Genomic DNA, 19,412 nt, shown 5'->3' with positions numbered 1-19,412 from the left:
ATATGTAGCTTGCAGTTTGTGGAGGTTTCAGTCCATACTCAGCTGGCTCTGAGGCAGGGTGGCACGTGGCAGAGGGGCGACAGTTCATGGCGGTGGAAGACAGCAAAAGCAGCAAGAGCAAAACGGGAGAGAAGATTCTTTCTGTTCTTTATATTGTATGCAGGCTGCCCACCCTAGGGTGGGTGTAGCACTCACACCCCCAGTCCCAGCACTAGAAAATGAACCCGTCATAAACTCTAGATTCAGCTACCTCCGAAAAGGACCACCCCCATGATTGCATGAGACCTTGGGGGGACATCCAGACACAAACCATAACACTAGGACATGTATCAGATAGGACTTCCCACCCAATCTGGATCTCTGGGGGAACAGGAGCAGAACCAGGGGTTGTGTCTGACCCACCTTGTCCCCTCCCTGGACAGGCATCTCCTGCAGCAAGTCCATGATGAGCTCTGTGAGCCTAATGGGGGGCCGGAGTGGTGTGCCCCTCTATGACCGGAACCACGTGACTGGGGCCTCGTCAAGCAGCTCGTCCAGCACAAAAGCCACGCTGTACCCACCGGTGAGTGGGGTGGGGGGACCCGCTCTGGCCTCTGTATCAGTGCTGGCTGGGGAGCCTTCCTGGGACCTTAGAATTTCTAGACCTAGTCTACCATGGAAAGGAATGGTGAGGTGTTTGACTTCCCTATGCACACCCTCTTGGCTCTTTCTTTAATGGTATTGCTTCGTTTAGCAAATTCTTGTTTGATCTGGGCAAGGTGGTGCACGCCTGTAATCCCAGTACTCGGGAGGCTGAGGCAGGACGATCTTAGTGAGTTCAAGGCTAGCCTGAACTACGTAGAGAGACCCTGTCTCCAAAAACATAAGAAAAAAAAAAAGGAAAAAAGAAAATCCTTGTTTATTGTGGCCAGTCTGGAAACCACCTAGTAATATGCAGAACTGAAAACTTATCCCTACTTGTGCCTGGAAGGGCTGCTCCAAGTGTCATCTTGGTATCTGGGTGTTGGTCTTGCTTTGCACCCTGGTCTTTCTCTGCAGGGCCCAAGCCCTCCATGCTGCCTTGCTGAGTCTGTCTAGCCTGTGAGCTTCCTGTCAACCTCCCTACCAGGATCACCCTGCATTCCCACCCTAGACCTTGCTGATTCCCAGAGATGGGCTGGATTGCTTCCTCAAGAATAGACACAGGGTCAGGCTGGGGATTTAGCTCAGTGGCACAGCACCTGCCTGGCAAGCGCAAGGTCGTGAGTTCGATCCCCAGTACTGGAAAAAACAAAAAACAAAGAAAGAAAGAATAGACACAGGGTGCCGGGGATATAGCTCAGTGGCATAAGTGCCTGCCTGGCAAGTGCAAGGTCCTGAGTTTGATTCCCGGTACAAAAAAAAGAATAGACACAGGGTAATTTTTATGGCTAAAACACTCCCTGGAACTTTGGGCCACCCAATTCAGTGAGGGACTGGTCTAGAGAAAAGTGATCATAGAGTGAAGCATTAACAACCTCCTGGTCCCTGCAAAGGGCCCCTTCCCGAGGCTGGCTGGGAGAACCCTGTTTCTGAGAGCACAGCCTGAGGGTGCCCAGATAAGCTTGCTGCACATGTGGAAATGTGTGTACTGTGGTCCCCCCTCACCTGTGGGGACACATCCCATGATCCCCCAGTGCATGCCTGAACCCACGGGTAATACCAGACACACATACATTGTGTTTTTCCTATATACATCTAAATATGATAAAGTTAGTTTATACAGTAGGCACAGTAAGAAATTAGCAGTGACTAATAATAAACCAGAACAATTACAGTGATGTGCTGTAATAAGTTATGTGTATGTGGTCTATGTCTCTTAAGAGAGTCAAGACAAATACTAATATTTTCAGACTGTGGTTAACCACAGGTAGCTAAATCCACAGAACGCAAAACCACAGGAAGGGGGGCCACTGTGTTTAAACACTGGGGTCGGACTTTGCACACTCTGTAAGCCCTTTAGTCTTCCCAAACCCAAATCTTCCTGCAGCCAAATGTTCTTCTAAGGTGACAAGAGCTCCCCTCGAATCCCCCAGGTCTGTTCCCAGGGAGCCCCACCTTGCCAGAGCTGCCCTTCCCTCCTCTGGGGATCCTTCATCTGTGTGTTGGCACCTCCTAATCACCCCGGCAGGCCCTGGGAGGAGGGGACGGAGGAGGGTGTTATCTCTGGGCTGCAGGCAGGAACTGAGCCTTCTGGAAGCTCTAGGGCCTACTTTTTAGGGGCAAAGGAAGCACAGAGCCAGAAGCCTAGAGTTGAGACTACCCCCATTCTGCTCCTACTCCTGCTGCTACTGACTCTCTGTGGCCCCCAAAACCATCTGGGGGTGCCAGGACCCTGTCTGAGGTCAGGGATACTCCTGTCATCCCCAGTGGATGAATAGGGAACTCCAGAAATCACATTCTCCCCTCCCTAGGCCCCGCTGGGAGCTGGGCATCTTGCTCGGCAGAAAAACCTGGCACTGACCAGCCAGCTGTTTTATTTAAACACTTTATTGTTGAACTACACAGTCCACTCAAAGTGGATTTTAGCATATTCACAGATGTGTACAATCATCACCACAGTTGATTTTTTTGGTCTTGTTTTTTTTTTTTTTTTGAGACAGGGTCTTGCTACGCAGTTCAGGTTGGCCTTGAATTTACTATGTAGCCAAGGCTGGCCTTGAACTTGCAACAGTCTTCCTGCCTCAGCTTCCAGAGTGCTAGAATTATAGGCATGTGCCACCTGGTTTCACAGTTGACTTTAGATACTTCCATCCCTCACCAAAGAAACTGCATAGAGCCAGCTATTTTAAATTAGCTAGTTTATTTTGTATTAGCAGTGTGAGTTTATGACACAGAATTCAAAAGGGTGCAAAGGAATGTATAAAGAATGTATAAAGAGCCAGGCATGGTGGCACACGCCTGTAATCCCAGCACTCAGGAGGCTGAGGCAGGAGGATTATTGCAAGTTCGAGGCCAGCCTGGGCTACAAAGTGAGCTCAAGGCCAGCATGACTGCATAGTGAGACCCTGTCTCAAAAAAAAAAAAAAAAAAGACAGAAAAAAGGAATGTATAAAGAGCCTCCACTTACTCGAAGGCATATATACTCAGAGGCATATCCTATGGCAGGTTGCTTGGATATACCCCCGTCTGTGTGTATGCAAGGTGTGGACTTTATTTTCCCACAAAGAGAGTGATTGTCTTAACTTTTATCTTAAGACAATTATAGCCTTACATGCAGCTGCAGGAAATGAGAGGGATCCCCTTTGCCTTCTGCCTGGTTCCTCCAGTATAACATCTTTCATAACTGCCCCACACACTTAGGATATGGGCATGAGCCTTTGGCCTTATTTACATTTCACCAGTTTTTTGTTCGTTGTTGTCATTATCTCTGTAAGTTGCTAAGTTGTCGAGACTGGGCTCCAGTGTCTGATTCTCCTCCCTCAGCCTCCCAGAGTACTGGGATTATTATATAGGTACTCTTGAAAACCTAGAAGATAACCTTAGAGGGTGCTCTGAGCCCAGACTGTGCTAGTAGCAGCATCTCCTGAGCACTTCGGAGGGCCCTGCACTTAGCAGTCCTGGGAGAGGCACTGTCCTGAGGGAGGCGCTGTCCTGGAAGAGGCGCTGTCCTCACCCTCGTTTCACAGGAGGCCAGTGAGCTCCATGGAACCTTTAGCCTGCAACATTCCTCACTAGATAGGACAGCTAGGCTGTCCCAGTACTCCTGACTCTGCTTCTCCTATTCCGCAACCCCGTTTTTTTCTGTATCACAGGCAGGATGGTCCCATTCTGAGTGTCTGGATCCTCGCAGGTTCCCCCCACCCAAGGGCTGTGTGTATTTTTGACCCCTACGGTATTAGCATTACACCTCCGTGGGGGACACTTCCTCTTCCCGCCGGCAGAGGGCCACACCAGCAAGCCTGCCCCTGTCAAACTTCCCATGTCACCTAAGGGAAAAACGGATTTGTATTGAAATCTTAATTTATATTTCTTTCACCACAGATAACGACAAACATCTTTTTGTGTGTTTAAGAATCTTTCTAATTTTATCTTCTTAGGATTTATTCATATCCTTTTGATACTGGGTTGCTCATAATGACTTCTAAGGTCATTCATTTATGTAGATGGATAGGTAAATAAAGGTATTTTAAGGAAATTAGCCCATTACCTGGGATATGTGTTGAAAATATTTGTTTCCCAGTTTTTTGTCTTTTGATTTGGGTTCTAGTATTTTTGCTATTTACACAATGAAATGATTCCTCTTTTCTTTTATGGTATCCAGTTTTTTGGGTTCAGAAAGGCCTTCTCTGAGTATAAAAACCAATTTCCTAGCTGGATGTGGTGGTGCACCTGTAATCTCAGGATTCTAAGAGGCTGAGGTAGGAATATCACAAATTTAACTCAGCCTAAGCAGCTTAGTGATTTAATGAGGCCCTGTCTCAAAATAAAAGAATCTCATCAACTCTGGCCAGAGCCCAAGGGAGGAGGGGAATGGAGCCACCTCCCTGCAGGTAATACTTGAGGCGGGTGGGTGGGTGGAGCTGCACGGCCCTGGGAGGCTGGAATGACGCTGTCCGGCTCTCGGCAGATCCTGAACCCGCCACCTTCCCCGGCCACGGACCCCTCCCTGTACAACATGGACATGTTCTACTCTTCAAACATTCCAGCCGCCACCAGACCGTACAGGTAGGAGCCTGCCCAGCCCTTCCTGCACTGGGGAGGGGGCCTCGTCCTCATGTTATAGGGTCAGGCCCAGCCCTTCCTTTGGCTTTCCTGGACATCCTAGGTCACCTCCTGTGTGAGCCCCATGGGGCCAGTGTCGAGTTCAGAAACCAGCTGAACCCCACATTCTGAAGGGCTTTCTCGGGTAGCTTTGGGGAACTCTGTAAGCGGGGACAGTGCCCTAGAGCTGCATGCCTTGAAGGATATCATCAGAGGTGTTCCCATGCCTCCCACTGTCTCTTCATAGGAGAGGTCAGGGCCCGGGGCCCAGGGCTCAGGCGCTAGTGTCTGTGTGTGGAACTAGCTGTGGGCCTGGCCATGACACGTGGACCTTTGTTAGAAGGATCCTTGCTTCTTGCTCGTTGTGGCCTTGGCTTGTTTGAGCCCAGGAACCCCACAGGCCTGCTCAGCCTGACCCTAACCGTCAAGTTGCCTATATCAGGGTCTCAGACCTGTGTCCCATGTGAGGAGGACCCTTATGAGAATGCCAAGGAGAAGCAGGTTCAGGGATGGTGGTCTGTGGGCAGGATGGGCCCCCTGACCTTTAACCCTGTGGATCCAGCCAATAAGGCCAGCCCCCAAGTACTCCAGGTCTTACCCCCAGAGAGCACCTGACAGGGTAGGTGAGGTGAGCCCAGGCCAGGCCCATGCTCTGGCACCCCTAACCTTGAGTCCTCTGTGCCTGGGACTCTAGAATAGCAGGGCCTTCTGAGATGGTGCTGCCTGCCATCTAGTGGCCAGCTTTGGGACCTCCTGGACTAGAAAACAATCTCCCAGTCTCAGCACTGGAGCTGGGAGCTGAGGCCCTAGGCACAGACCCACCATTTCCAGATCCCTCTGTACTGGGTCACCTCCCTGCTCAAGGACTTGCAGTGGCTCCCTAGTGCTGTAGCATCACATCCAGCCTCCATTGTTCATCTCAAGCTGTCTCCATTGTGGTAGCCCTGCCTTCAATGTCCCCAGAGTTGTCACATCTGTGCCAGGCAAGCCAGTACCCCTAGTCTCCTGTCCTACCTTGTGCCTTTGTTTGTGCCATTCTGCTCAGGGCCCCACCTCCAACATGTCTTCCTGCTATCTGCCTGGGTATGTGTTCTGCCTTCCTGCGGGCTCTGCCTTCCCACCCAGTGCCAGTCCCCGCCAGGGTGGGACCAGGGCTCTGAAATACTATGATCCCCACCCCCAACTCAGGTCATGTGGTGTATTACTGGCTTTCTGGGCTATAACTAGATGCAGGGAACCTCCAGAAGGCTGGAAGATACTGCCAGGGCCTGTAGCCCAAAGTGGAACCATGTGAGCCCCATGATCTCCAACCGTTACAGAAATGATACTGTGGCCACATACTGCTTCTAGCACCTTCCATGCAGAATGTCATTTAATCCTCACAAGCCAAGCCCCTCATGGGGCTGTTTCATCTTCTCTGCTTTATCAGTGAGAAACTGAAGCTCAGGGAGGTTAAGTAATTAGTTACTGCCCAAGGCCAGTCTGGCAGGTTCTGCAGGACGCATGGGGCCTGGGGCTCCAGTTTTTGCCAGGGCCCCAGGCTCAACAGGTAGCTGCGGACCCACCTCTTGTTTTAGAGATGTTGAGGCTCATAGAGGGCCACTCGGCTGGGCTGAATGCTGAGTGAGGCCTGCCTTCTCCAGAGCTCGCTGATGGACAGGCAACTCTAGCCCCAGTGCATGCTGGGGCAGATGTGCACAAGGGGCCTTCTTGTCTTTATCTGTCCTCTTCAGGCCCTATATCATTCGAGGCATGGCACCACCAACGACGCCCTGCAGCACAGATGTGTGTGACAGCGACTATAGCGCCAGCCGTTGGAAGGCCAGCAAGTACTATCTGGATTTGAACTCAGACTCAGACCCCTACCCACCCCCACCCACACCCCACAGCCAGTACCTGTCGGCGGAGGACAGCTGCCCGCCCTCGCCTGTCACTGAGCGGAGCTACTGCCACCTCTTCCCGCCCCCGCCGTCCCCCTGCACGGACTCATCCTGACCTCGGCCGGCCCACCCCGGCCTCTCTGCGCCCCTGTAAATATTTTTAAATATGAACAAAGAAAAAAATATATTTTATGATTTAAAAAAATAAATATAATTGGGATTTTAAAAACACGAGAAATGTGAACAGTGATGGGGGTGGGAGGGCTGGGAAAACTTTGTACAGTGGAGAAAATATTTATAAACTTAATTTTTTTTTTAAGATGTCACTGCCATTCTTTCGTGCCCTGTGTGCATATGAGTCGGTGTCCCCACGGAGTGAAGGCCAAGCCCTGGATGGCGATTGTGTGCTTGTCTTGCTGTGTGCCTGCGTCCCTCTGTGAAGTTCCCAAGGGGCTGAGGCCCTGGAGTCTTACCTGAGAGGCGTCCCCATCCGCACATGTGACTTGTGCAGTCCTGGAGGACGCTGGGCTTGATTTCAGGCCCAGGTGTTGGCACTGGCACTCTGTGTGCTCTTCTTGCACTGGGCCCTGCTGGTGGTGTACTTGGGCTTTGCGCCGTCCGTTGGCCCATGTTAGTGTCATCTGTCCTCTTGTGTGCTGGCTGAGACACGCTGCCTCCTGATGATGAGGGAGCCGGAGTTCTCTTCCTGACCCCTCTGTGTAGACCCCACTGGATGGGGCTACCAAGCTCATTTTGCCAACCTGCACTTGTCTTGTGGCCGGGCGGGGTTCCCCTTGTCCCCAGAAGCAGTCAGCAAAACAAAGCCTGAGGTCCATAGAAAGAAGGGCTGGTGCCTGCGGAGAGAGGTGTGTGTGTGTGTGTGTGTGTCCTGAACTGTGGGAAGTGATTGTGTATGCATGTGAGAGGTGTGTGTGTGTGTGTGTGTGTGTGTCCTGAACTGTGGGAAGTGATTGTGTATGCATGCATGTGTGTGTCCTGAACTGTAGGAAGTGATTGTGTGTGTGTCCTGAACTGTGGGAAGTGATGTGTGTGTGTGTCCTGAACTGTGGGAAGTGATGGAGAATGGAGAAGTAACCTAGGGATCCTGTGCATCTCCAGAAGGAATGCCTGTCACATCTCGAGGAAGGGCCTGACCCCAGCCAGAGCACTGGGAAACAGGAGATCAGAGCAAGGACACACTTGGTGCTAGTGCAGCTCCGCTTAAGAACCAAAACACAGCCAGGTGTGGTGGCGCATGTCTGTAATCCCAGCACTCAGGCTGAGGTAAGATGATTGTGGTGAGTTCAAGTTCAGCCTGAACTACAAGGTCTCAAAAAACAAAACAGAAGAAAACACCAAAAGAATCAAAACACAAAGGGGGACCAAGTGCCCAAGCAAATTTCCCAGCCTCCCCATAGAACCTCAAAATTGAAAACTTCACCTCTGCCAAGGGGGCTTCAGTTACAGATGAAGGTCACAGCTGAGGGAGGGAGACTCGTGCAGGACCAACTGCAGGACAGCATCTCTGCTGAGGACACTGGAACACGTAGATCCCGTGGATGGCTGCACCCATGGGGAGTAGTTGGGGCCCAAAGCCTGCAGCACCTGACCCTTTGGGGACTCACTCCCCTGGTGCCTGGCTGCCCAGGCCTTCCTGGAGGTATGGTCAGCACCACAGTGAGGGGACAGGCCAGCTTGTTGGTGCTGCCATCTAGTCAGAGCTGGGATTTTTTTTTAGTGTCAGGTTTCAAACTCAGGACCTTGTGCTTGCCAGGCAGGCACTGTACTGCTGAACTATATCCCCAGTCCCTCAAGCGCTTAATAAGCAGCACAAATGGGATCTTCCTCAGGGGCTGGCTGCACCTCTGATGGAGTCCTCGGGGTGGCCGCGATGTTATTCAGGGTGCTCATAAGGGCTCCATGAGGTAGTACATATGGAAAAACCCCCTATCAAAGGCTGGTAGCAGGTCCCTGGTAAACAGAAGCTGTGACCTCTCTTCTGTTGTTCGAGCTCAGAGAGATGATGGGCTGGCTCAAGCTCACAGCCAAGACCAGCAGCGCCGGGGCACCCAGAACTCTTAGGCTCCTAGGCTGGGTCTTCTGTCCCCTACCACAGAGCAGGCTCAGGTCTCCTGAGCACCCCAGACTGCTAGGCTTTTTGGTGGGGCCGTGTACCCTGAGGTGATCACAAGTGTGAGTCTCTACCCGAGCATCCAGCAAGGACTCTGCTGCCTTAGAGACAGTGGGTGCATCATGGGGTTCTTTCAGGTTCATTCTCCTATTCATCTATCCATCCATCCAGTGTAAAGGGCCCTTGGAGGACCACGACCGGGACAGCTTTCCCTGAGAGAAGGCCATTTGTCTCCATTTTGGCTAAACCTTGCCCTCATTCTGTGTGTTGATATGTACAGAGCTGGATAGGATCATACTGTACACTCTCAATTGGCTTTAAGCAATGCACATGGGTTTAGCAGTGTGCTGATATGTAGCCTTTGAAGCACTGCGCAGGTCAGTGATGCCCCGCCTATAGCTCCCTGCTACTAAGCGTGGGCTAGGCCAAGAGACACCAAGCTGGCTAGGATTGAGCCTGGCCAAAGAGACCGTGAAGACCCAGGGCAGGAAGACTAGGCATCAAAGCGGAGGCAACCTACCGAAAACACAAGACACTTCCTCAAACTGTTATGCAGATTCCTCCAAACTTATAGGCTACCTGTTATCAGAATCGGAATCCAGTGCTCATTCTGCGTATCTCTCCCTGCCTATTTTAGAGGTGCTATTGTGCCTCCTACCTAGCCCAGCTCACAGAATTCACAGTTCCTGCCACTCTCTCCTTCACAAATTAATAAAACTCAGGCTCGGCCCTGAGTTGAGGCCTTTGTTCCAGTTAGCCATTGTTCCGACTGGACTTAGGACCCCCTTGGCTCTCCACAACTACAGATATGTTTTTGTCTCTTTACTCACCATGGGTGGCACTGCAAGTGGAGATTAGAATTTACTTATTAGAATTCCAATAACTTTTCCCTGGGATTACAAATATAAACTCCTCTGGACTGCAAGGAGGCCAGAGCCGCCTCTCCATAGGCCCTGCCTGATGTCAGGCAAGCAGTGGGGAAGGAGTGGCCTGGTAACCAGTGTGATTGAGGAGAGGAGTCACTATTTGCAGCCCTTCTCACCTCAGCATCCTGGGCATTTCCCCATAAAGCTATTGCATGGCTACAAGTACTGTTTGGCACCAGACACCAGAGGGCTCTCTACACCCTTGCCTGTGCCGTTAGGGGGAGCAATATGGCAGCCCACTGCTCCAGCCCTCTTCCCTGGGAGTCAGACCACTCTGCTTCTCTTGTATTAGTGCACTGAGTTCAGCCTGGCTGGCAAGGAGGTGCTTCCCTTCTTGCAAAGGACACTTGATAGCCAGGGCAGGGAGAAAGGGAACCACGGGGCTTGTTCATCACCCAGATGCTAGCAAGCTTCTGGGCCCCGCATCTCCCACCAGAGCCCCTGTCTGGCTTTTTCCTTCCAGGTTCAGCACCTCTTGGCCCAACCCAGCACAAGCCGGACACCGGGCTACTGTACACTAACCCCAGCCCTTCTGCAGCATGTCCTGTGCCAGGGCAGCCCCAGTCCAGCCCTCGGCTCTGGGCCAACCCGGGAGAGTGGGGGGAGCTGTGCCCTGGTGACAGAATGAAAGGAAAGACAATGTGGAGTCTTTTTCTTCAAACTGAAGTTAAAGTCTTTCTTCAGAGTTTTCTTATCTGAGTGCATGTGTGAATTAAAATGTTCTTTTATGAATGCATGGAGTTTATTTGAAAAAGATTACTTTAAAAAAAGTAAATAAAAATAAAAACGTTACTTGATAGAGTTAACCTTAGGCAGCTCTGTGTCTGTAGAGTTTATGGAGTAACAGCTGGGTGGTGGGTACAAGGGCATTATTATATCCTTCTCTATTCTGAACAAGTTTGAAAATATTAAAGCTATGTGCGTGTGTTCTTAAGTCTAAATGGACTGAACAGTTAAACATTAAAAACGGAACTCGAAAAGGACTAGGGGAAAAGGGTGAGGTTGGTGATCCATGAAATCTAGACGTCTTAGGATGCAGAAGCTGATCTGTGTCAAGTGCAAAGCTTGCTAGTCATCCCCTACTCCAGCCCTGTCCCTTGCTCGCCAACCCACAGGAGACAGGGTAAGCTCTGACACCTGCTCCCCCAGGAAGCCCTCCCTGATTCCAGCCCCTCCACCTGCGTTAGTGGTGCACCATAACTGGTGACCTACGGAGCCCACTTACCTTGGGTGAGTTTGTATCATCTCATTTAATTATAGCGCACATGTTCCTGTGACCTACCTGGGTCTTGGGTGAAGGAACCTGAAGCAGAAACTGGCAAATCCTTTGAAGAGGAATTGAATGAAAGGATGCAAGGGGTCCTCCCTAGGCAGCACGCAGATGGCAGGTACCAGCCCCTGGCTGTCCCTTCTGCCCTTGGGCCTCTCAAATACCAATCCTTGCCTGCGGGTTCCTGGCAGCCTCTCCCATGCTACCTTGGGAGCCGTAATATTCTGACACTTGCCGTTCAGGCTTCACTCTGTCCTTTTTCTAAAGTATGGGCCGTCCTCCTTCTGCTCAGGAGCTTGCCCTGGCTCCCACTGGCTGGGCCTAAAGTCCCAATTCCTTTCCTAACTTATAAGACTTCAGAGTCCCCCTGATTTGTCTCCTGTTTCCCTGTAGATCTGTGATCACCCCAAGCTGTTCACCACTGAATGAACTGGCACCTCTTCTTCTTTGGTTTCTTTCCCTGGCATGCCCGCCCTTTCTATCTGCCTGTTTGTCTCCCTCCCTAACTCTGAATCAACTGGCCTGACTGTGTTCCTTGCTAGCTGTGTACCAGTGGTCCACAGAAAGGAGCAGGAGAGTGAGGCTAGATCACTCAGCCACGACCGCCCAGCCAGGCATCTGAATGCTTTTCAGGCATGTGAACTAATCTGTAAATGGGGATGATAACACTGCTCTGGAGGTAGCAGTAACTTCTTTCCAGAGAGTCTGCCTCCAGCCACAGGCTTTGCTGGAAGGGTGGACTGAAGGCCTGGGGATATGTTCGCATGGCCAGAGACTCATCTCCCCAGTCCCTGGGGTTGCCCCAACCCTCGCTGCACAAATTGCACAGGCTAACGGAGCAGAATTGGAGCTCCAGAGTCTCAGTCAGTGAGGGAGAGGGAGATCTGGCCAGCTGGGGTCCATGCAAAGAACAAGGGTGGGTACAGAGAGATGCTGCACTTAGGAAAGGCAGCCAGTGGCCAGATCAGCAGTGGCCAAGCTCTGCCACTTTCCCCACAGGCCAGAATTCCCAAAGGCAGCCTGAGGAAGCCATGGAGTAACTGCACTGTTCCCTCTACACTGTTCATCCTTGACCAACCCAGTACCACTGGTCAGCTGCTGGACTTGCTGAGACCAGACCTTGTCTGGGGTGTTAGCATCCGGGAGTGGCACTGTCCCTCAAAATCCTGCATGTCACCATCCCTCTGTCACCAGTCTCCCACCCTGCCTGGGATACGCTTGCTTCCCCAGTAGTATAAAACTCCACTGGAAGTGGGGTGGTGGTGGTCTCTGTCACTGTTCTCTCTGCCATCTAGACCCAGGAAGGGCTCAGTCCTCCATGTCCTGTGGGGTGAAATGCCACTTCCTCAGGAAGGGTCTGCACCCTAGTCTGTTCACCATAGGATCACCTGCTGTTTCCCAGGTGGTGTGGGGACCAATCCCATCAGGACCTCAGAGCCACCCGTATGCAGGGTTCTCATCAGTGGGGACTGTCCTGGTTCCCCAGGGCAGCTCTAGCACACCTAACTCCACGGTCCTGGCAGCCTCGTTTCTGCTCTGTGTTGGGGTAGATTGTTCTCAGGGATGTAAGATGGGCAATCCTGGGTGCCCTGGGTAGCGTGGAGCGCAGGTTTTGAGGTCCAAGACCTTGCCTCTCCAAGAGGAGAGATGGCAGTTGAAGGGCCTGGCTAGCATTTTGGGGGAAGCTCAGGTGTCAATCCTTCCCCAAGACAAAAATGGTAATGCTACCTCCTTCATGGAGCCTTCATTGAGGGTCTCTTTCCTGGTAGTTACGGGTCACAGCTTGGGACACTTAGTAACGCTGTCATCTTGACCCCATTTCTCGGGTTGTTACCTTATTAAGGTTCAGCAGCTACGAGAAAGTAGTGCCCTCCTCATAAAAAAAAAAAAAAAAAATCTAACTATGGAGAATGCGGGCATCGATCCCGCTACCTCTCACATGCTAAGCGAGCGCTCTACCACTTGAGCTAATTCCCCAGCTCGAAGGGATTTCCGCTCTGATGCATATTGTGGTCACGTCATCACCGGTTTCCCCCCTCAACCCTCCCCACCCCAACCCCATTAACCTGCGGTCACCTCGTCACCCCATTGGTTCCCTTGCACGCCGAGTTCCCCGGCCAAGACTGGTTTGGCTCAATTTAGTTTTAAAAGGCATTCACCTCTCGGATTGGCGGTGTAAAGCGTCCATCAAACGGAGGACCTGCTGTTGCTACGGCGTAGGGAGACCCAGCCAGGCTTCCCCCGATTTCTGATTTGTTTCTCAGACTCCAGGGTCCTAGAGATTCCGGATCCGTCAAGTCCTTGGGAAAGAATGCTCCCCTCGAGCTTGACTGGCAAGGCCTTTGAGCCAATCCGAGTAGAGGCAAGGGAGTCGCCAGACTATCCAATAGGTTGCGGGGGGCGGGAGAGTCAGGCCAATGAGCATGTTTCAGGGGCCGGGTCGGAGCTACGATTGGCTGCAAGGAGGCCGGAGGGAGGGCGGGGGAACTCAAGGCCTGCTTGATACGTCCGCCATTTTGGGCGCTTCGCTGATGGTGTCGGTGAGCGCTTTTCCCGCCTGAGCGCAACTAGCGGCGGGTCGTGGGCACCTTCAGGTAATGTGGTAGGGGGGCAGCGGAGCGGCCTGCGGCGCGGGTGCACGAGCCGCGCGGGTGGGCGGGCGGCGGGGCCAGTCGCCTGGACCTGGGCGGCGTGGGGAGGGAGCGTCCCGGCCCCTCTCCCCTCCCCCCCGGAATTCGCTGCTCCGCGGGCCCGGGAGGCGCGGCGCCGAGTCCTTCCCGGCCGCTCCCGTCCGCTCCTGTCAGCCGGGCCTCGCGGGCCGGGCGCTGGGGGCGGGACGCCCGGACGGCGAACTTTGTGCCTCGTTGACGTTCCTGGCCTTGCACAGCGGGCGGGCGAGGCGCATCGGCACCGGCTCCGGCTCCGGCCCCGGCCCGGTTCTGACTTGACTCCGCGGCTCGCAGTGTTGCCCATTGCCCGGCCCCATTCCCGCTCTTGCGGGGCCTCCTGCCTGCGGGTTCCTTGTAACTTCTGGGGGCCTCCGGCAGCGTGTCAAGTTGAGGCAGCAACTCGCAGTAAAGATTCGCCAAGGCCTTTGTTGGACTCTGCTCTCCGAGAAACAAGTTTTGTGGGTTTCTGTTAATTCGCCGCAGAGTCATCGGAATACACGAACACCAGTTGGGATTCTCCCAGTAGCCTTTTGAGTGATTTTCCAGCTCCGATGTTGTGTCTCGGATGCGGACCTGGGCACGATTGCCTCCCTGGCGTCTTCGAGCCCGGGGGGTGGTCCTTCTCGTGGCTCCAAGGACCTCCCTCTTAAAGAAGCCCATTCCCTGTTAACTTGCAGATGTTGCATCTTCGGGTCCTGCACGCTTTGATCGAAAACTGGCCTTTTAGTTGTAGGTGGACCGAATGAGTTCTCGGGGTGTGTATGTTTGTGCTCTGACGTCTCCACCTCATGACTTACTGTCATTTGTGTGTAGAGCTTTGTTTATGTTTCGCTTTTGTGGGAGGGGGGCACTTGGTAGTTTTCTTTAATCCTCGCAGCGCTGTTGCTGTTGATACTGTCTCACTTTGTTCAGCGAAGTTTACTTCGATTTTGCCCTCAAGGTCATGTTGCAGATAGGCATCAAGTGAGAAGGGACTCCAGATTTCCAGCCACTGAAATGTGCCTTAGGTAGCAAACGTTAAGATACCGGTTTAGTGATGGTGTTTGAGCTTTGTTCACTCTGGAGTTAAAGACTGCCTAGGCCTGACCCCTTCCTAGCTCTGTGACCTTGGGCAAGTTACTCAACCTCTCTCTTCTTTCCGTAATATGGGAATAATAATAGTATCTCTGTGATAAGTTTATTCTAACAAGTGTACATGATATATATGTGATTGAGTAGATGGGTAAATGAGTTAATACACGTGAAGCACCGGGAACCGTGCTTCACAAATGGAATCAATCAGCTCAGTAATTAGTGGTTATTACTACTAATTTAAATTTGATTTTAAATGTTTAGGTATAATTAAGAAGTGAAATGAGTGTTTAAGATCTTCCTTAGTGATTTGTCTTTAGAGAGCTCTGTGGTTTTTAAGGGTCAATTGGACTGAAAAGAAATGATCTTGACGTTGTTTTTTCCTGAGAGAGGTTGTTGAAATTTAAATTACATACATTTCCTGGAGTAATTAGTGGTCTGCAGAATATTTTCTTTAAAGAGTTGGTTAAATACAGAAGAACCACCAAGAGTTTAAATAGGACTGTTGCTCATGTACTTCTGGATACTGCTTCTGGATATGATTGGCTGCAGATACTATAACTTTTTTTTATCTTTTGTCTCTGGAGGCAGGGTTTCACTATATAGTTCAGGCTGGCCTTGAACTTGCAGGAATCCTCCTGCTTCAACCTCCTGAGTGCTGGGATTACAGGTGTGCACAACCGTGCCCGGCCCAACTGTTGTAATTTAACTGTAGGGTTTCTAATACTTCTGGTAGCTGTTGATGAGTGAAAGGCTACTGAGTATTGAATTCTGTTTCAGCTAAAGTACAGCTTGAACATCTCTAAGCGGAAAATCCAAAATCCTTAGAGGTAGAGCATTTGCTCTGTGTTTTAGAACATTTCTGATTTTAGATTTTTGGGTTACCAGTGCTGATGTGTACTACCACATCTACCAAGCGATGTGTACTACCACACCTGGCTTGTCTTTTCTTTTTAACTAACAAATAATAATTGTACATATTTATGGGGGTACGGTATAATACTTCAGTGTGTATGCCATGTGCTGATCATATCGGGGCAGTTACTGTTTCCATCTTCTTATCTTTTCTTTACCTCTGGCACCTTTAAATGTCTATTCTAAAGTGGTAGGGCTTTGGTCTGGGCACTAGAGCACTTGCCTCATATGCATAAGGTCCTGGGTTCCATTCTAGCATTGAAAAAGGAACACAGAAGAGAAGGAAAATTCAGTAAAATGATTTTTTTTTTAATTACTCTACATTAGGAATTCTCAATTTAGGATGATTCTGCCCCCCAGAAAACATTTGGGAATCTCTGGGACATTTTTGCTGGTCACATATGTGGTGTGTTTCTAGAGGGTGGAGGCTAAGGCTATTGGTAAACACCTTATGCACGTTTGACAGGCCTTCTCCCCCAAGGAAATTGTCTAGCCCCAGATGGCAGTGATGCTGAGGTTGAGAAGTCCTGTTCTAGAAGATGCTAGACTGGCCTACATTAGTCATTTGGGGCACTTTAACACCATGGTTATTGGACTTCACCTTTGGAAATTTGTGGTGAGATTGAGACTCTAATTTTAAAAAGCTTTCTTGACAATAGTGAAGTGCTGCTGGGTTTTGGATCCACTCTTTTGGACCACAGATATGAGAGACTGTCAGTACAGGATTCTTTGAGTGGTCTGTGAGCTCAGTCATTACAGTACATAGACCCTGTCGTAGAGCTTATTAAGTACTTGGGAAAGATGAGATATGTACATGATTTTTCAGGTACTGAAGACCGAACTTTAAGATAAATACCAAATGAATTTTCATCTGGGTGTGCTGATGCTTGGCTATAATTTTAGCACTTTGGGAGGCTGAGGTAAGGGGATCCTGAGTTTGAGCCCAGCCTGGGCGATTCGGTGTGTTTTTGAGACTCCATTTCAAAATAAGAGCCATAGATGCAGCTCATTGCGAAGGTCCTGCCTTTGACCCCCAGTATCTCTGAAATACATACATGCATGCATACATACATATGTACATGCATGTATGCATTCATACGTATATACATACATACATATGAACAAACTTTACGTGCCTGCTTGGTAAGCACTTTGCAACTGAGCTACATCCCTGCCCCAGCCTTAAAAAAATTTTTTTTAGTTGGGTATAGTGGGGCATGTCTATAATTCCAGAACTTGGGAGGCTGGGGCAGGAGGATAGCTGCGAGTTCAAGGCCAGCCTGGGCTACAGAGTGAGTTCAAGGCCAGCCTGAACTGCATAGTGAAACCCTGTCTCAAAAAGACAAAAAAAGAATTTCTTTTTTTAATCTGGAGATACAGTCTCATAAGCTCCAGGCTGGCCTCAAATTTAAAATTCTCCTGCTTCAGCTTCTCAAGGAATTGGGATTACAGGAGAGTACCGTTAGGCTCAGCTGAATGATTTTTCTAAGATGATTTGGAAAGTTTTTCTCCTGCTTTACTTCATGAAAATACACTGTCATATTGTTCTGAAAATTAGCAGAACTCTTAGGTTAGGGTTTGCATCCACGTTGAATAATCTTACCCTATGCTAATTTTTGTGTTTTGTGTCTTTTGCTCTCTTGTCAGTAAGCTGTTGGTTCTGTTTTTAGATCCCAGTTTCAGCTTCACCTCCTTCCCTTTCCTCCCCTCCCCTCCCCCAGGGCCTTCCTTTCTATTTTAATGAGGATCTTTTCATAAAGAGTTAGCCCTGGATCAGTTTACCAAGACTGACAAGAGAGAGACAGTAGGGTGTGCCTAATCTTTGTGCTCTGAACTTTGACCCAAATGGAGGAGGAGTGTGTTTTTTCCTGGAGATGAGGTGCAGTAGTAGAGTGAAGGTAGAGAGATTTTTTTTTTTTTTTTTTTTTTTTTTTTTTTTTGGCTTTTGGAGACAGGGTTTCACTCTATAATCCAGGCTGGCCTCAAAATCGCAGCAATCCTCCTGCCTCAGTCTCCTGAGAGCTGTGATTACGGGTATGCACCATCATGCCTGGGTAGAGATACTTTTCTTGCCCATACTTAAAATTTAGATTATGCAGCTGATTGGTTGAAAGAATGTTAGGATGAAAACAATATATTTTCATTAACTAAATGTTAATACCCAAACATAAAGCAGAAGGTCATGGGGGCACTTGGTCATTTTTCAGGCTGAAATTTGACCTGTGGCTCTGTTGAGAACTGTAAGTGACCCCATCTACTGTTTATCTTCTTGTTTTGATCAGCAAGTATATTAAGTTCTTACTCCAGCAACTGTATTAGGGATTCACTGATGAACAAGCTCTTAAGGACTTGTATTCTAGAGGGAGAGGCAGGCAATTACAAGGGAGACTAGTTAACAAAACTTGTTAGAGTTAATGTAGTTGGCTGTGCATATCAGTGAATTCTGCATCCTCAAGTTTCTCATCCATGGGTTCATCCAACTGTGGAATGAAAATATTTTTAAAAATTTCCCAAAAGTTATAGAAGATAACATTTGAGTTGACCACAGGTACTAAACATTCAATTGAAGCCGCATGAATAAAATGATATATAGGCATACTCTGCTGTGGCTACCAACCACTTCATAGAGCCTCGGTCTCTCCAACACTTGTGTGAGCCTTGTTTTTATATCTTGTGTACAGTATAGTTAGGTTATGAATAGTTGCTGGTTGTATTACACTGAACTTACACAGACTTTTTTTAGTTATTCGCAAAACAATACAGTATAATAACTATTTACTTAACATTTCCATTGTGTGAGATACAAATAATACTGACATGATATAAATTATACAGGACGATATCTGTAGGTCACATGCAAACACTATAACATTTTATGTAAGGAACTTCAGTCCTTAAATTTGGGTGTTCACACTGAAGCTGGGAGGGTACTGGAACCAATCTGGAAAGATGGTGAGGGACAACTGCATATGGTCTAAGAAGGCTGTCAGTGAGAGGCACTGGGGAGCTCAAAGGAAAGAGCCTCTTCTGGTTGGTTGGGTTATTTGTTTAAATTTTGGGTCATTGAGGTTGCAAAAGAAAGATAGGTACACCATTTTCATTTGTACTAATAGATGCTTTGACTTGGTTTGGGGTTCTTAAAAAGCAGTGCCAGTCCTCCTGTGCTGAAGAAGCTGCTTAGTAATGGACAAATTGGATGGATGTTTATGGTTCCTTACATGTTGGTTGACCTGTAACCTAACTTAAAACATTGACTCATTGTTACAGAATCATTATTACAGAACTTAAAACATTGACTCATTGTTACAGAATTCTTGTAGTTTCTTGCTAAATATTTATTATTATTATTTTTTAATATTCTTGAAGTAGATGGTGCTGGGAGTGTGGAAGAGGTGTTTTGTTTCCGGTTGTTTTATTTATTTATTTATTTATTTTTCTGTTGCCTTGTGGCTCGGGGCTGACTGGAGTTGTGGTTTTTGGATTTAGTTATTACGGAAGCCCCGTTTTTTCCTCCTACTCTCCTTTATTTTTCTTTACTGGGAGAGAAGTAGTTACTGCTTCTAATATGTTTAATTCAGGTTTTGCAAGATCACAGACTGACTATGGCCAAACCACTCTGAATGCACCTAATCTCGTCTGAAAGATCACAGACTGATATTTGGGTACCAGTTCGATTGGATAGATGATAAAGAAACAGTTAAAAGGATATTTGTACTTAAATACTTTATGTCACAGACTTGACAAATAAATAGCTGGCTTTACCCTAAGTAGAGGCTGTTGACCACTTGTCACAGCCAGCTAGTGCTGACCTATTTTAAAGTTAGTGAA

The 19,412-nt window shown here is 49.1% G+C and overlaps 2 protein-coding genes and 1 non-coding gene across 15 annotated transcripts in view; 2 read left to right on the top strand and 1 right to left on the bottom strand.

Moving 5' to 3' along the window:
* Lrp5 (low density lipoprotein receptor-related protein 5) overlaps window positions 1-6,921 on the top strand; it is an 80,874-nt gene extending 73,953 nt beyond the window's left edge. For both annotated transcript variants that reach the window (XM_013514226.1, XM_013514225.1), the window contains exons 20-22: window positions 423-562; window positions 4,589-4,686; window positions 6,456-6,921. In XM_013514226.1, coding sequence (XP_013369680.1) covers window positions 423-562; window positions 4,589-4,686; window positions 6,456-6,717 — 500 coding nt within the window. In that variant the 3' untranslated portion in view covers window positions 6,718-6,921. The remainder of the gene's footprint in view (window positions 1-422; window positions 563-4,588; window positions 4,687-6,455) is intronic.
* A 5,912-nt stretch (window positions 6,922-12,833) lies between these two features.
* Window positions 12,834-12,906, bottom strand: Trnaa-agc. The gene has a single exon. It is a non-coding gene; the product is annotated as a tRNA-Ala (tRNA).
* A 515-nt stretch (window positions 12,907-13,421) lies between these two features.
* Window positions 13,422-19,412, top strand: part of Ppp6r3 (protein phosphatase 6, regulatory subunit 3) — a 140,738-nt gene continuing 134,747 nt past the window's right edge. For 6 of the 12 annotated variants that reach the window (XM_005384273.2, XM_013514100.1, XM_005384271.2 and 3 more), the window contains exon 1: window positions 13,423-13,523. The gene's annotated coding sequence lies outside the window, so the exon portion shown is untranslated. Of the gene's footprint in view, window positions 13,524-19,412 lie in introns of all 12 variants that reach the window. The other 6 variants (XM_005384277.2, XM_005384275.2, XM_005384272.2 and 3 more) reach the window with 3 other exon arrangements.

This window comes from Chinchilla lanigera, unplaced genomic scaffold (assembly GCF_000276665.1).
Source record: "Chinchilla lanigera isolate Chin_1 unplaced genomic scaffold, ChiLan1.0 scaffold00021, whole genome shotgun sequence".
NCBI classification, from domain to species: Eukaryota; Metazoa; Chordata; class Mammalia; order Rodentia; family Chinchillidae; genus Chinchilla; species Chinchilla lanigera.
Note: the sequence above shows the minus strand (reverse complement) of the source record. Positions and strands in the feature narration are given on the sequence as shown.